This window comes from Chinchilla lanigera, unplaced genomic scaffold, assembly GCF_000276665.1.
Source record: "Chinchilla lanigera isolate Chin_1 unplaced genomic scaffold, ChiLan1.0 scaffold00126, whole genome shotgun sequence".
In the NCBI taxonomy this organism is placed as follows: domain Eukaryota; kingdom Metazoa; phylum Chordata; class Mammalia; order Rodentia; family Chinchillidae; genus Chinchilla; species Chinchilla lanigera.
In genome coordinates this window covers 2,171,549-2,185,301 of record NW_004955527.1, presented here as the reverse complement: position 1 = coordinate 2,185,301, position 13,753 = coordinate 2,171,549, and the positions used below count along the sequence as shown (strand labels likewise).

Sequence of the window (13,753 nt, the reverse complement as noted above, 5' to 3'; positions counted from 1 at the left end):
CCGCACTTGTCTCAGACCTGGGCCGGGACGGGGCAGGGGTGAGTTGGGGTGGGGTGGGGTGGGGTGGGGACAGGTTGGGGCCATCTGTCGGTCAGGCCTCCCGCACCAACCCGAGGCTGAAAGTCAGGGAGGGCAGCAGGGGAGGGAGATCTCTGGCACTGGGGACCTAAAGTAAATACTAATTTAACAACAGCGGCCGGGCTAGTGAGCTGCACACAGAACAGTATCTCCAATAGCCCGTTCTGCAGAGGGAGGCGCTGAGGCTCGTGTTGGTGGCTTTGCTGGGCGTCCTCAGATGGGAGGGTCAGTGCCTGTGACCTTGGGCTCCTCCTCTGGGCGCTGCTGGTCCAGGGTGGGGGTGCAGAGGGTGCCCTGGTGGCCTCAGCGCTGGACAAGGGAGCTCTGGCAGTGACTGAAGGGGTCAAGGGCTGCCTCTCAGGGTTCATCTTGGGCAGCTTCATCAGAGCACGAATTTTTTGTCCCCATCCTGGGTGGCCCCGGTAGAACACCAGTGGTTACATCTACTCACACGCACACCGGTACACTCACACTCACCTGTGCCTGAGCACACACTTCCGTGTGCACCGCCCCCCTCACGCACGCACATACTTCACGCCATTTGTGCACATATTTACACACACTTGCATTAACACACACACACACCAGCTCCAGAGAGGGGTTGGCTGGTGGTCCCTTAGCCAACCCTCCCAGGCCTGGAGCACCCCAGCGTCTGAAGCACACCCTTGGGCATATGCCTCCTCCTCCCTCCTCCTGCCATTGGAGATGGCCCCATAGGATGACAGATTTGAGGCAGGGGACTGGGGTGGGGCTGAAGGCCTCTTGCAGGACAGGGGCTGGGCTGCCAGGCGGGGTGCCCCCTGCCAGGTAAAGCCTGGGTGGGGGTGGCCTGGGCCTGGGCCTGGTGTGGGCAGAGCTGGGTGTGACCTGAGGCTTAGCTCACACGCGCTGGGTGAACTTGGGTGAGATGCTTCACCTGCGCGGCTCGACTTTTCACCTGTTAGCTGCGGATTAAACAATCACCTGCGGTAACTGCTATGCAGACTAGTGAAATAATACAGGCAAAAAGGACGGACTCACGGTGGGTACTTAAGGATAAACTTAAATAGTCTGCCCTGGGTATCTGTGGGATCTACATTTCCTTGGCGTCAATCACCAGCAAATTAAAAATATCCAAAACCAAAAAATGAATTTGTACTGCATATACACTGAATTTTTTTTTCCTCTTGTCTTTTCTCCCCCTTTGGTGGTATGGGGAGTGAGCTTCCCCAGCTATTCTTTTTATTTTTTAGGACGAGGTTTCATTATATTGCTAAGTTGCCCAGGCTGGGCTCAAACTTGTGATCTTTCTGCCTCAGCCTCCCGGAGTGCTGGGATTATAGGCATGCATCACCATACCTGGCTTCTCCTTGTCTTTGTTCCGTGCACAATACAGGGTAACAATTATTTGTAGCATTTAACCTAGAGATGATTTGAAGTATACAGGATGTAGCTTGTAAGCAAATGCTATGCTGTTTTATATATGCATGTATCTTTGGATGGTGGGGGTCTTGGAACTAACCCCTTGTGTGCTCTGATGCAGAATTGTAGTAGTTTATTTTGTTTTTTTGAGACAAGATTTCGCTATGTAGTCCAGGCTGGTTTTGAATTCACTATGTAGCCCAGGTTGACCTTGAGCTCATGGCGATCCTCCTGTCTCAGCCTCCTAAATGCTGGGATTACACACATGTGCCACCATGCCTGGCTCAAGGGGGACCCTAAGAGTGACAGCAACACAAATCTGTTGCACTGTTACCTCACCCAGCTTCCTACATGCAGGGGAGGTGGGAGCCCCCACTTAATGACATGTATGAAGGGCCTACTGTGTGCCAGTGGAAGGAACCAGAAGCACCTTTGAGTGAGCACCATGTCGGTTGCAGCTGCTCAGAGTCCCCCGTGCTCTGCCCTCCAAGTCTGGCCTTGCCGAGGTGGCTCTGTGGGGACCCAGGCTGGGGAGGCGAAAGTGTCCTTTTTCCCATTCCTGGCGCGGAGTGGCTGGGTCTGGCTTGGAGGAAGAGCTCTGACTCACCATGACGCAGGACACTCCGTCACAGCTGCTGGCAGCCCGACAGCTCGGGGGAACAGGGGACAGAAGGGGACCCCTGCGGAGAGGACAGGCAGCTCACAGGGGAGGGGATGGCTGTATATGTAGGCTGAGACAGGAGCAGGAGGGTAGATGAGGCTGAGCAGGGGCCCCTGAGGGCCACTGTGTCACCAGCTGGGGTGGGGGGTAGCTGGGGTGGCAGGGTGTAGCTGGCCACCCCTTTGGTGCCTCCAGTCCGCAGTGCTCATGCAGGTCAGCTCCGTGCCAACCCAATCTCTCAGTGTACACACTGGTACTCAGAGAGGGGCGGAGGTTTGCCAAGGTCACACAGCAAATCAATGGCAGAATGAGGACTAGAACTCAGGCCTCCTGCCCGTCAGCCCAGACCTGGCGCCAGCCTGAGCCTGGGCCCTGCGGGGGCGGGCGCTCCCTCCTTGCGTGTCCACATTCACCTTCCCAGTCCTTGGAGTTCTGCTGAAGCGGACGATGTCCAGACAGCTCTGAGAAGCGTGGCTGTCCTCCGGGGCGGGCTGCCCTCTCCCAGCTCATCCTGTCTGCCCCACGACTTCCCTGCCTTCCCCGTGCCCTCTGGCCTCAGGAAGGGAAAGCCAGGCCACGCCCTTCCCACCTGGCTTCCCGTTCTCTCTCCCCCCGGGCTCCGCGTCCTGGGGCCCCTCCCGCAGGCTGCCCACTTGCCCCTATTTATTCGTGTTCGCTCAGTAGCTCTGAAGGCCAGCGCTGTTCTGGGCACTGGAGCGTGGAGAGGGACGCTGCAGGGCCTCGTCAGAGAAAGCTTGATCAGGTCCGCTGGAGCCGCCACGGGATGGTCAGGCCAGTGCCTGCCAGGCATGCTGGGGGCGGGGCGGGGACGCGTCCGGAGCCACTGTGCGCACTGCTCAGGGTCAAAGCTGACGGCACTGGGTCCCCTGCCAGTGCGTGAGGAGGGCCTTCTGCTGAGGGTCGCGGGGACAGCCTCAAGGCAACACTGACCCTGAAAGCGCACTTCGAAGGCTGGGTGGGGTGTGGACAGGCGCTCTGTGCATGAGGGTTTGGAGGCTGGGACATCTCAGGGCATCTAGGGCACTGGCATCTAGGGGACAGTGGGCACTAGTTCCCTTGTCAGACCTCCAGCGCCCCCTAGGAGGCTAGAGGCTGCCAAGCAGAAGAGCGAGGTGCCGGGCAGCCGGGGTTTGGGTCCTATGTCCAGAATGTGTCGCAGGTGCTCAGTGAGTGTTGATTGAATGCAAGGGAACAAGACTCAGCAGAGCGTGGTGGCGCACGCCTGTAATCCCAGCACTCAGGAGGCTGAGGCAGGAGGATCATTGCAAGTTCGAGACCAGCCTGGGCTGCAGAGTGAGCTCAAGGCCAGCCTGAACTGCATAGTGAGACCCTGTCTCAAAAAGACAGAACGAGAAAAAAAAAAAAAGAGAACAAGTCTCAGCCAAGGTCCCACATCTGGGAAGTGGTCACAGCCAAGGCGGAGTCAACCTTGCATTCATGCAGCACACACTTGAGGAGCACTGATGGGTGCTGGGTGCTGTGTGGTGCTGAGATGATGCTGGAGCAAGGCAGGCAAGGGGACTGCACAGTGCAGGTGGGGGAGGCTGATGTTGATCCAGCGATGACCCAGGTTCCCTAAGAACCACGGCGTGGAAGTGCTAAGCAGCCCTTAAGAGTCAGAGAGGGAACATCCTAGAGCCCGGCAGACTGAGCCCACAGCCGCGGGATGAGGGGGCGTGGCCAGGCAGAAACAGGGAGGGGCTGCTGGGCAGAGCACAGCCCAGGCGGAGGCCTGCGGTGGGGTCTCACACGAGGAGAGGGCTTGGACTGTCAGCAGGGAGCCCATCCTTTTCCTCTCTGCGAAGTGTACTGCCATCTGTCACTCTGTGTGTGTGTGTGGGGGGCGTTTCTCTGGAGTGGGGGCCTTCCCAGGAGCCCCAAGAAGGAAGGCCACAGGCTGACCTCAGTGTGGCCACTCTCAGCTGGACAGTAGATCTGATTGCCACCGGCCCTCACCCCCAGGACCACCAGCTGGAGGGACCTGCTAGGGTAGGGACAGCGAGATACGGGGAACCCTTGGTGTGCTTGCAGGAGGCAGAGACTGCAGGGAGGAGACACCTGCTGTGCGGGCCCTGGGACACAGGGAGAGACCAGCCCTGCCCCGGGAAGCCTCTGCCTGCGGAGCAGAGGGGGACACTGAGGTCTTCTCCAGCCTCCTGGCCCAGGACTCAGAGGCTGGCGTCCTGCCTCCCAGGTGTCGGGGTCTCTGCAGGCCGGAAGAGGCCCCTGCTAGAACAGAGGTGAGGAGGCAGAGCGGGCGCCCCAGCGGACTGTGAGTGTCATGCCTCGGGTGGCCACCACGGGGCAGCCTGAGACAGTGCCATCCTTCCCTGCCTTCATTTCCCCTCCTCCCTCAGCTAATTGACCCAGAAAGTACCACGCTGGCAACTCAGACCGGGCCAGGGCTGTGCACACCACACCCTGCGCAACGGGAGGGGATCGACTCCGTGCTGGAGCTCTCATGCGGGGCGACTTCTGCCCTAGGACAGGGCTTGGGTCTCAGCACCAAGGTGGCATCTTCCCTGAGCTGTGCCCTGCAAGGGCTCTTCTGCCCTGAGGGGAGGCCTTTTCCTGCTTGGCACAGTCTCCGAGAGGTTGGACTCTGCGGTGCCTGGTCCTGACTCCCACTGTACAGATGTTAGGAGCAGGGCTGGGGATTTAGCTCAGCGGCAAAAGCGCCTGCCTGGCAAGCGCAAGGTTGTGAGTTCGATTCCTGGTACCGGAAGAAAAACAAAACAAAAAACAAACAATAGATGTTAGGGGCACAGCTGGGACTGAACCCTGAAGTGGGACTCCATGCTCCAATCTGGAGGGCTCAGATGCTAAGAGCTACTTCTGGAAACTGGGCCCTGCCAACGGTTGGAGCTTTTAGGGGAGCCTGAGAAACTTTGGAATGTGTCTACTCCCAGGTCCAGCTGTGGGGGTGGGGGCCTCCAGCCCGAGTCGAGGCAGAGCCCTTTCCAGACCCTGGCTGGGCCGGGTAGGATAGAAAGGGGCAGAAGGCAAATTCCCAGTCTGATGGGGGAGACATCAGAGAAACATCAAATCACACAGAGGAGACAAAGCCACCCCAACAGGCCCTGTTCTGAGCGCAGGGGACACTAAGATGAGACCAGGGCTGCACAAGCAGTGAAATGCTCCCCACAAGGCCATGCCACACACTTCCATCCTGGAGTCCTACCAAGAGGTGTTACCTGTCTCCGTCCCTCACCGCACCTTCAAGTGGTGCCTGCAAGGTGTTAGCCACCCAAATGATAGGATGCGGCTGATAGAAAACAGGTAAGGCCCAGCTGCCTTGGAGACTGAAGCTGGTGTCTGTGGCAAACCATGGCCCTCAGCTTGTTCTTATAAATAAAGTTTTATTTAAACATATCTGCATTCATTTGTTTGCCTGTTGCATATGGCTGCTCTGCCCTACAACTGTGGAGCTGTGACTACAGAAAAATTTTGGCGATGCCCAATTTAGAGTCTGGCAGAGAGGAAATAAAGAAATTGAACAAATAATGAGCCACTCCAGGCAGGGCACAGCAGGACATACGTTTGAGACCTGAGGTGAGACTGACAATTTCTTTGTTTTGTTTTGAGACAGGGTCTCGCTTTGTAGTCCAGACTGGCCTTGAACTTCTGGTGATCCTTCTGCCTCAGCCTCCCGTGTGCTGGGATTACAGGCATGTGCCACCACCCAGGCGGCTGACCATTTCTTGTCACTTCCATCCTCGGTACCCGGAGCAGGTCGGCCAGGCAGCATGGGGCAGCACATGACGGCTGGCCCTTGTGAGGGTCACACCATGCTGGAGTCCTCTCCTGGGTTGATCCTTGCATCAGATAGGGCTGATGTGCTCATCTTTCCTTACCTCCTCCCCTGGCCCCACACCTGGTAGTGAGTGTTTCCCAGCCTTTGGGGTCTGTCCATTCTTGGCTGCACCATGCACGTCCTGGGAGGCAGGCAGGGGGCGGGAGTGCTTCTTTTTTTCAGATGCAACAGAGGCACGCCGTGTGTGATGAGTTGGCCCAGGCTTGTCCCACGTCCCTGTAGGCCTTGATGTTGTGGGAAAGTCCCGGACGGTGCTCAGGACCCCAGGGTGCTAGTCCAAGACTCATTCAGGCACGTCTTCGCCCCTCCAGGCCTCCATGCATTCCTCTGCGCTCGAGAGGGTCAGGCGCATGGGGCTGTAAGACCTGCCGGCCGCACGCTGGGGCTCGCCCGGACCCTCTGCAGGCCTTGGTTTGCCTCTGTAAAATGGGGAGATGAATGAGGGGCCCTCCCACACTCTCAGGGTTGGTCCCAGGCCAGGGAGATCACAGGTGGGAAAGCCCTTTGAGCTGGGTGGAAGAAAGGAGTTCTATAAACCTAGGGGGTTATTAGGCGGGCCATCCCGGTTCAAGCAGGGCTCTCCGCCCATGGACGGCAGTGGGGTCTGGCCAGCAGAGGGCACTGCAGGGAAGTCCCGTGGATCCCAAACTGGAATCCACTCGGTTCTTCCAAGAACACCTGCTGGGACCCTGTGGAGCACCAAGCCTGTGGTGCAGGGCGTGGGGACATGGGCATGAACGAAGGGAACCTGAAATGTCCCAGTGCAGTGGTGAGGGCGGGCACGTGTGGACGGGGTCTTAACCCAGATCGAGACAGGTGCTAGGGTGGGCACTAGGCGGGCACAGGGACCTCCTTGCCCTGGGACAAATGTCTGTGCTGGAGATCCAGGAGAGCAAACGGGGAAGTCAAGCCTGTGGGCTCCCAGGCCTAACTGCCTGGGATCAAATACTGGTTCCGTCACCCAGAGGCAAGTCACGACCGCTCTCTGGGCTGCAGGGTCCTCACCTGTAAACTGAGAGGGATGATCGCCCTCCCTCCCAGAGCTTCCGTGAGGACCAAATGACCTAATCCTGGGTAACCCTTCTTAGAACAGGGCCTGGCCATGGAAACCCTCTCCTGTCCTCGTTCTGGCCCCTGTCACAGTCTAAGTGTGACGGCGAAGCTAGGCGTGGTGGTAATGCCTGTAATCCCGGCACTCTGGGAGGCGGAGGCAGGAGGATTACAAGTTGGAGCCTAACCTGGACAATTTCGTGAGACCCTCCCTCAAAATAAAAAGGCTGGCTCAGTGAGAAGGCCCTGGGTTCAATTCCTAGTACTGTGCTGAAAAAAAAAATGCAGCAGCAGAAGCCACAAGCGGTTCGTGTCCACTTGGGGGGCACGGTGAGGACAGGGCAGGGCTGCCTGAGGTGAGAGACGCTGGCTGAGAGTTTGGGGAGGGATCTGAAGGAAAAGGCCTCTCACCCTGCATGGTGCTGTTGAGCCCCTCCAGCCGCTCCTTGACTGTAGGCCTCGGGCGTCTCCTAGCCTTGGTTTCTCCTTCTGTAGAATGGGTGATAGCCCCTGCGTGACAGGGCTATGAAAGGTCCCCAGGCTGGCCGGGTTTGGGAGGAGCGTGCATGCAGGGCTCTTGGCCCCGTGGAGGGGCCGGAACTGGCTCTGTCCCACAGCCACCAGCCCTTTTGTTTAGAAAACCAGTCTAAGAGGAAAACCCCCAAAACAAACAGAGCCCAGCTGCCTCCCTGCCAGCCCTGCCCTGCCCTGCCCTACCCACTCTGCCTTCCGAGCCCAAGAAGCAGGCGGGGTGTGGGCGGGAAAGGCCAGGTTCTGGGAAAGTGTCCCCACAGAGGTGTGGGAGGGATCAGGTGACCGAGCGGGGGTCTCCTCTCCAAAGGGTGGAACAGGATCAGGATCCTGTGGGTCCCTGAGTTCTGCTCCCCAACATCCATGACCCTGACTCCCCACCTTCCGTAAGTCTGAGTCTCCCAGGAACAGGTGACATAGGAGGTCCCCCAACTGGGCTTTGAGACCTTCTAAGGAGACAGAAGCCAACCTGGGGAGAGGCCTAGGTGGAGGAGGTGGGCTCCAGGACAGGCCCTGTCCACAGTGGAAATGTGGAAGTCAGAAGAGCAAGGGAGTCAGGCATGGTGGCTCACACCTGTAACACCAGCACTCAGAGGCTGAGACAGGAGAATCTCTTCAAGTTCAAGGCTAGCCCAGGCTACATAGTGAGTTCAAGTCCAGCCTGGCTGCATAGCAAGACCCTGTCTCAAAAAACAAACAACAACAACAAAAAGAAGTGCATGGAACAGGGGGAGGGCCTGAGACACACAGAGGAGTACCACAATTCCAGCCAAAATAAAAATCCTAGCTGGTGGATAAAAATCCGTGGTGGTGCATGGCTATCATACCAGTGCTCTGGAGGCTGAGGCAGGAAGATTGCCATGAGTGAGAGGCCAGCCTGGGCAACCTAGTGAATTCAAGGCCAGCCTGAATTACATACGAAGACCCTGTCTCAAAAAACTAAAAGTAAATAAATAATGAATAAATAAGTTCTAAGCACTCTGCACCTCCCCGTACATACCTCTTCTGTACAACCAGCCAAAAAAGTGGGGATTCCTCTGAGGGCCATTGTTCAGGGATTAAACTGAGGCTCTGGGGGCGCGCAGCATGCCGGGACTTGGATTCTATCTGCCAGAGAAAGTACGATATTGCAGTAGCACTCGTGACATAGGCTCTGCGTGGGAGGGGTGGACAATGGGTCAGCTAAGGCTTTGCTAGGTCTGGTCCCTCCGGGCCTTAAGCCTCAGTGACATTCCAGGGCCTGGCTGGGGCAGGAAGGTCTCGGGGCTGAGCTGGAAAAGAGCGCTGGGCTGTCCGGGGCGGGGCCGAGGCGTGGCGGAGGCCGGGCCGCAGGGAGGCAGGCACAGACTCAGGGCCACAGACTCCCTGGCTCTGTCCATCCTCCGTGGGCCTGAAGTCCCTTTCGGCTCTCAGAGCCTCTCAATCTCCTACATCTCTCCTCCTTGCTGGGCCCTGTCCCCCGTGTGCCCTCCGCACAGTACCCCATTTCCTCCTGTTTCTCCACCAAAACCCAAGCTGGGCCTCCTGGGAAGAGGAGGGAGCTGCAGAGTGACAGTGGCTTGCTGAGTGGAAGAGAGTCAAATGCACTGTGGCCAAGGGAGCGAACCTCAATTGTCTTGACGCAGGTGGCCGCGAGGCCATGGGCTTGCTGGGCCTGGTGTGGACTCCATGCTCAGGGAAAGCGCGCTGGGACTGGTGATGACCTCTCCCGGCCTTGTCTCACCCCCTCACTTCTCACGTGGGAACCCTAGGCTCAGAGAGGGTGTGGGCCCTGTCGTGGGTCACACAGCGCCTGAGAAGCTGGGCTGGCGCCTCCCCAGGGTGGATCCCTGGGGCAGCTCCATTGTGCTCTCCCCAGCAGGAAACCGCTGCGCTCAGCAGCCCGGGCCACAGAGAGGAGGAACGGGTTTGGCTACGTGACGGGCAGGCCCTAGAGGCCGAGCCAGGCCGTGTGCCCGGAAAACAACCTGCTGGGTGGGCAGCGGGCGGAGGCCTCCTGGCCTGGAGCAGGGGAAGTGGCCCACGGGCAGCTTCCCTCGGGCTGGACGAAGGCCTCAAGGTCTGCGCCCTGAACCTGCCCTTGAGGGGGGCACATGGTGGGTGGCAAGGCCCTGGTGCTCACAGCCCCTGGTGACCTGCGCAGGATCTTGTAGGCTTGACAGCTCCGGACGGCAACCCCAGGGGAGGGAGGCTCAGCAGGTCCTGGGCAAAGGGGCCGAGCCCCCACGGGGCGTCTCAGCAGGAGATTTGGTGCATGCAGAGCCCTCTCCAGGCCCACAGGCTGACTTGGGACTGGCCAGCCAGGAGGGAGACTGATTAGGAGAAGGCCCTGCAGCTCAGCTGGGGACCACAGGGAGGACCTTGAATGCCAGACCCACCAGGAGGCCAGGGGGAGCCACCCCGGAAGGCTGCAGCCCAGGGCCGAGGTGCTGGAAGGGGCCAGGCTGGAGGCTGGAGGCCAGAGGGACGTGGGTAAAACCCAGATGCCAGACAAGGCCACACTTGGGCATGAGCAGGGCACTGGGAGGAGGGAAGGGGAGGAAGGTTTAATGGAGGACAGCGGGTGATGGGGGAAGACAAAGAAAGGGAAGGGTGACCCAGCCTGGCAGAAGCACACATCTGCAATCCCAGGACTAGGGGAGGCTGAGGCAGGAGGACTGAGAGTTTTCGAGTTCGAGTTATCCCTTGGCAACTAAGTATGTCTCAGATCCTCTGAGGATGCCCAGAGCGTAGCTGCGGGAGGAGGGTGCAGGGAACAGAGGCAGGACCATGCCTGGGTAGCACAGGGACAGCGAGGAAGCAGGTGTCCCACGGGACAGGGCCCAGGGCAGCCCCTGGAGCTGGAGACAGCTGGCACTGGGCAGAGCCTCAGCTGGGGGAGGCTGCTGATTCTGCCACCAAGAGCCATGGCTTAAGGAAATGAAACTCGGGATGAGAGAACCCCCCACCGACGTAGAGGAGCTGCCCCGAGCTGCGGTGGCTGCAGCCCTGAGCTTAGCTCTGAGCTTCCGCAGGTCACAGTCCCGCAAGCTGTGACTTCCTCCGTGGCCTGCGCTGTGGGGAGAGGCAGACAGGGCCGCTCGGAGCCTCCCCCGACTGGCCCCTCGTCTGTGAAATAGGCTCTCGTGGCACTTGCCCCATAGGCCGGTGCCAGGGATAAAGGTCCCTCGCAGGGTACGTGGCATGTGTGAAGTGCCCAGGATGTGTGGCTGCCAGTGGACGCTCTGGTCTCACGCAAGCGCTGAGAGACAGAAGCGGGAAACGGAGAAACGGAGGCTCAGAGAGGCTCGGGGACTGGCTCGAGGGCACCCTGCCATTCTAACCCCAGGCCTGGGTTCTCTGCGAGGGGACTGGGTTCTCCGGGTGAGCGGGGAGGTGGGTGTAAGGCCCACGTGCCCTCTGCTCAGTTTGAGGGCCAGAGGACCCACGCTTTCCTCCCAGCCCTCCCGGCCTCTCTTCCCTCCTCTCGCCCCTCCCAGAGGCGGCCCCAGAGGGGTCAAAGCGGCACCCAGGAGGCCGCTCTCTCTGACTCTGCCCCGTTCCCGTCTGCCGTGATTGTCCACGTCTAGCTTGGGTCCTTCCTGCTTTAGCCACCCCCCATTTCCCGCCCACTGCATTCTGGGCTGGAGATGGCAGCCAGCCTCAGTGATGCCCCATCCTTGCCCACTGATGTGGAAGGAGCACTGGCCAAGCCTGCGCAGAGGCGCCATCCTTTCTGGCCCAGGGGGTGGCCTGGTGCTCTGCCAGCCGGCCCTGGATGGGAACCCCAGTGCCTCCCCCTCAGCAGGGTTGCCACGGGTGCAGGGATACCGGACCGGAGTCGTCCTTTCTGCCATCCCTGTCAGTGCCCAAACCCAGCAGGGCCTGAGCCTTAAATGCCGACTGGAGCCAGGCAGAAGCCTGCCAGCCCGTTCTGCACACCTGGCCAGGTGAGCAGGCGATGCAGCCAGGAGCCAGCTCATCGCTTGGGTGTAAACAGCAGCCCACACTGGGAAGTTGGCAGCCTCCTCCTCCACCCGCTCCCAGCCCCCTCCCGGGAGCCCCGCCCGGGGGAAAGAGGGTGCCCCAACTTGTCGGAGGAGTTTCCCTCCCACACCTGTGCCCACAATGGGCGTGTGCGGGGGTGACTGCTGGGGGCCACAGAGAATCTTTGTCCTCCAGACCTGTTCCCCTCGCTGCTCCCCCTGGCTGGTGCTAGGGAGGTGCCAGGGCTCTTGGAAGGCTGAGGCCCCACCAGCTCACTTTGGCCGCTCGCTGCAGGGTCGGCCAGCAACAAAGCAAGGACTTCCTGTGCCCACAAGCTGGGACCTGTGCCCCTCAGAGGAAGGGTACTGCTCCAGCGTTTCCAGCAGGGGAAGAAAACAGGTCTCCACCAAGCTCTTGACCCAGTGACCCGATGCTCTGGCACCCAACTTTCAAGACGGGGAAACTGAGTCTAGATCACCAGTTGCAGGAGGGCATGGACCCTCTCTGCCTTCTTTGTCCCCAGTACACTGCAAGATCTCAGGGTGTACTTGTAGAGTGGACAAATGAAGCTCAGAGAGGGCAAGTGACCAGGCCGAGGCTACACAGCCAGAAAACATCTCAGCTGGGATTCAGCCCAGGGCCACCCACCAAGGTGGGGGTGTCACACACGCACACAGGAACGGGCGCCCACCCTGCTGCAGGACCGCAGACACGCTCCTAACCCCTGGGGATGCACCCATGCACACCCCAGCAGCACGCCCGCTGCCCACCCCTCCTTCCCGCCAGCTCCTGCAGGTACACAAACTTCCTTCTGCGCTGGTCTCACACCCTCCTCTGTCACCACCCCCTCCTCCACGCCTGCAGAAGCAGGACGGCACATGCTCCGGTCCACCCCCACAGCCCGGTGCCCTCTGCTACACTGGCGCTGCCCTGGGCCTCTCTGGAGGAGGCTTGCGAGGCACAGAATCGCAGCGCTAGGCCCCCCACAGTGTCTGGAGGGTGGCATGAGGCATTCAGCCTGCGGCGGTGACACTTGTGCCCAGCAGTGTCAGGGGGCCTGGCAGCTGGCGGGCAATTCCGGGAGCTGAGGTCTCCCCTTGCTGGGTCTCGTGGCCTCCCCTTAGGAAGAAGCTGACTGGCAGGGCCCTGGGCTCCCCTCCGCTGCTTTGTGTCCCCGGCCTACCTGGGGGCCAGCTGGGGTCTGAGGTCCCTGCACAGGGGACGGGGACTTGCTCTCCAGAGCAGGCTGACTCTGAGATGGGCCCTCCTGCTTTTCTAATATGGGGGCCATGAGGCAGAGGGGTGCGGGAGGCTTGGGCCAGGGAGCAGCAGGGGGCTTGTGCCCTACTCCACGCTGCAGACTTTGCCAAGCTGTCCTTTTGACCTTGCAGCAATCCTAGGAAGCAGAGGAGACACGCATCATTTATCTTAGCTACCAGCACTTTCCCACTTTCTAGAGAGCTAGGATACCCACCCGCGGTCCCTGGCCCCTGGCATACGGTGAGTGCTCCCTAAATATTGCAGCAAGGGGCCCTGCTGGGTCAAAGGGCATGGGCTTTGGATTTGACCCCAGGTCGGATGCCAGAGCCCCTTCTGCTCTGCCCCATCCCCAGTCCACCCCATCCTGATGAGGAGCAAGCAAGACGGAGCCCCCCGACAGCCAGCAGCGCCCCAGCCTGTCCCGCCCAGGGCTGGCGGAATCTGGCCACACTGCAGCAACTGCACAGACCACCGATGTCACCAGACAAGGCCTCTCCACGGACCACAGTGAATCAAGACCAAAAAACACGATCTTGCTGCAACCGTCTCTTTTTTTTTTTTTTTTTTGGTTTTTCTCCGGTACCAGGAACCAAACTCACCACCTTGCGCTTGCCAAGCAGGCGCTTTGCCGCTGAGCTAAATCCCCAGCTCCTGCAACCGTCTCTGAATGCAGGTAAATGAATGAATGTGACCCAAACCACAAAAAGGACCAAACATTCGCTCTCCTGGCTACATGGGTGTCAGCAGCTCTGGCTTCTATTCATTTCTGTTCCTTTCTAGATGAAAATCACCACAGCACCTGCCTGGCAAGCGCGAGGTTGTGAGTTTGATTCCCAGTACTGGAAAAAAAAAAAAAAAATCACTAATATCCTCAGTCACAGAACTGTGGGTTTTTTTTTGGTTTTTCTCCGGTACCAGGAACTGAACTCACAACCTTGTGCTTGCCAGGCAGGCGCTTTGCCGCTGAGCTA

At 59.4% G+C, this 13,753-nt stretch overlaps 1 protein-coding gene and 1 long non-coding RNA gene across 4 annotated transcripts in view; both read right to left on the bottom strand.

Annotated features, from left to right (window-relative positions):
- Positions 1 to 2,678, bottom strand: part of Fam131c (family with sequence similarity 131, member C) — a 20,440-nt gene extending 17,762 nt beyond the window's left edge. The window contains exons 1-3 of one of the 3 annotated variants that reach the window (XM_005409848.1): positions 2,554 to 2,678; positions 2,087 to 2,159; positions 1,910 to 2,006 (exon numbers count right to left, since the gene is read on the bottom strand). In XM_005409848.1, coding sequence (XP_005409905.1) covers positions 1,910 to 2,006; positions 2,087 to 2,089 — 100 coding nt within the window. In that variant the 5' untranslated portion in view covers positions 2,090 to 2,159; positions 2,554 to 2,678. Of the gene's footprint in view, positions 1 to 1,909 lie in introns of all 3 variants that reach the window. The other 2 variants (XM_005409847.1, XM_005409846.1) reach the window with 2 other exon arrangements.
- Positions 2,679 to 5,500: 2,822 nt separating this feature from the next.
- LOC102004514 lies at positions 5,501 to 7,608 on the bottom strand. The gene is made up of 2 exons (XR_264674.2): positions 7,437 to 7,608; positions 5,501 to 6,394 (listed from the first exon to the last, which is right to left on the bottom strand). It is a non-coding gene; the product is annotated as an uncharacterized LOC102004514 (long non-coding RNA).
- Between the last annotated feature and the right edge of the window lie 6,145 nt (positions 7,609 to 13,753).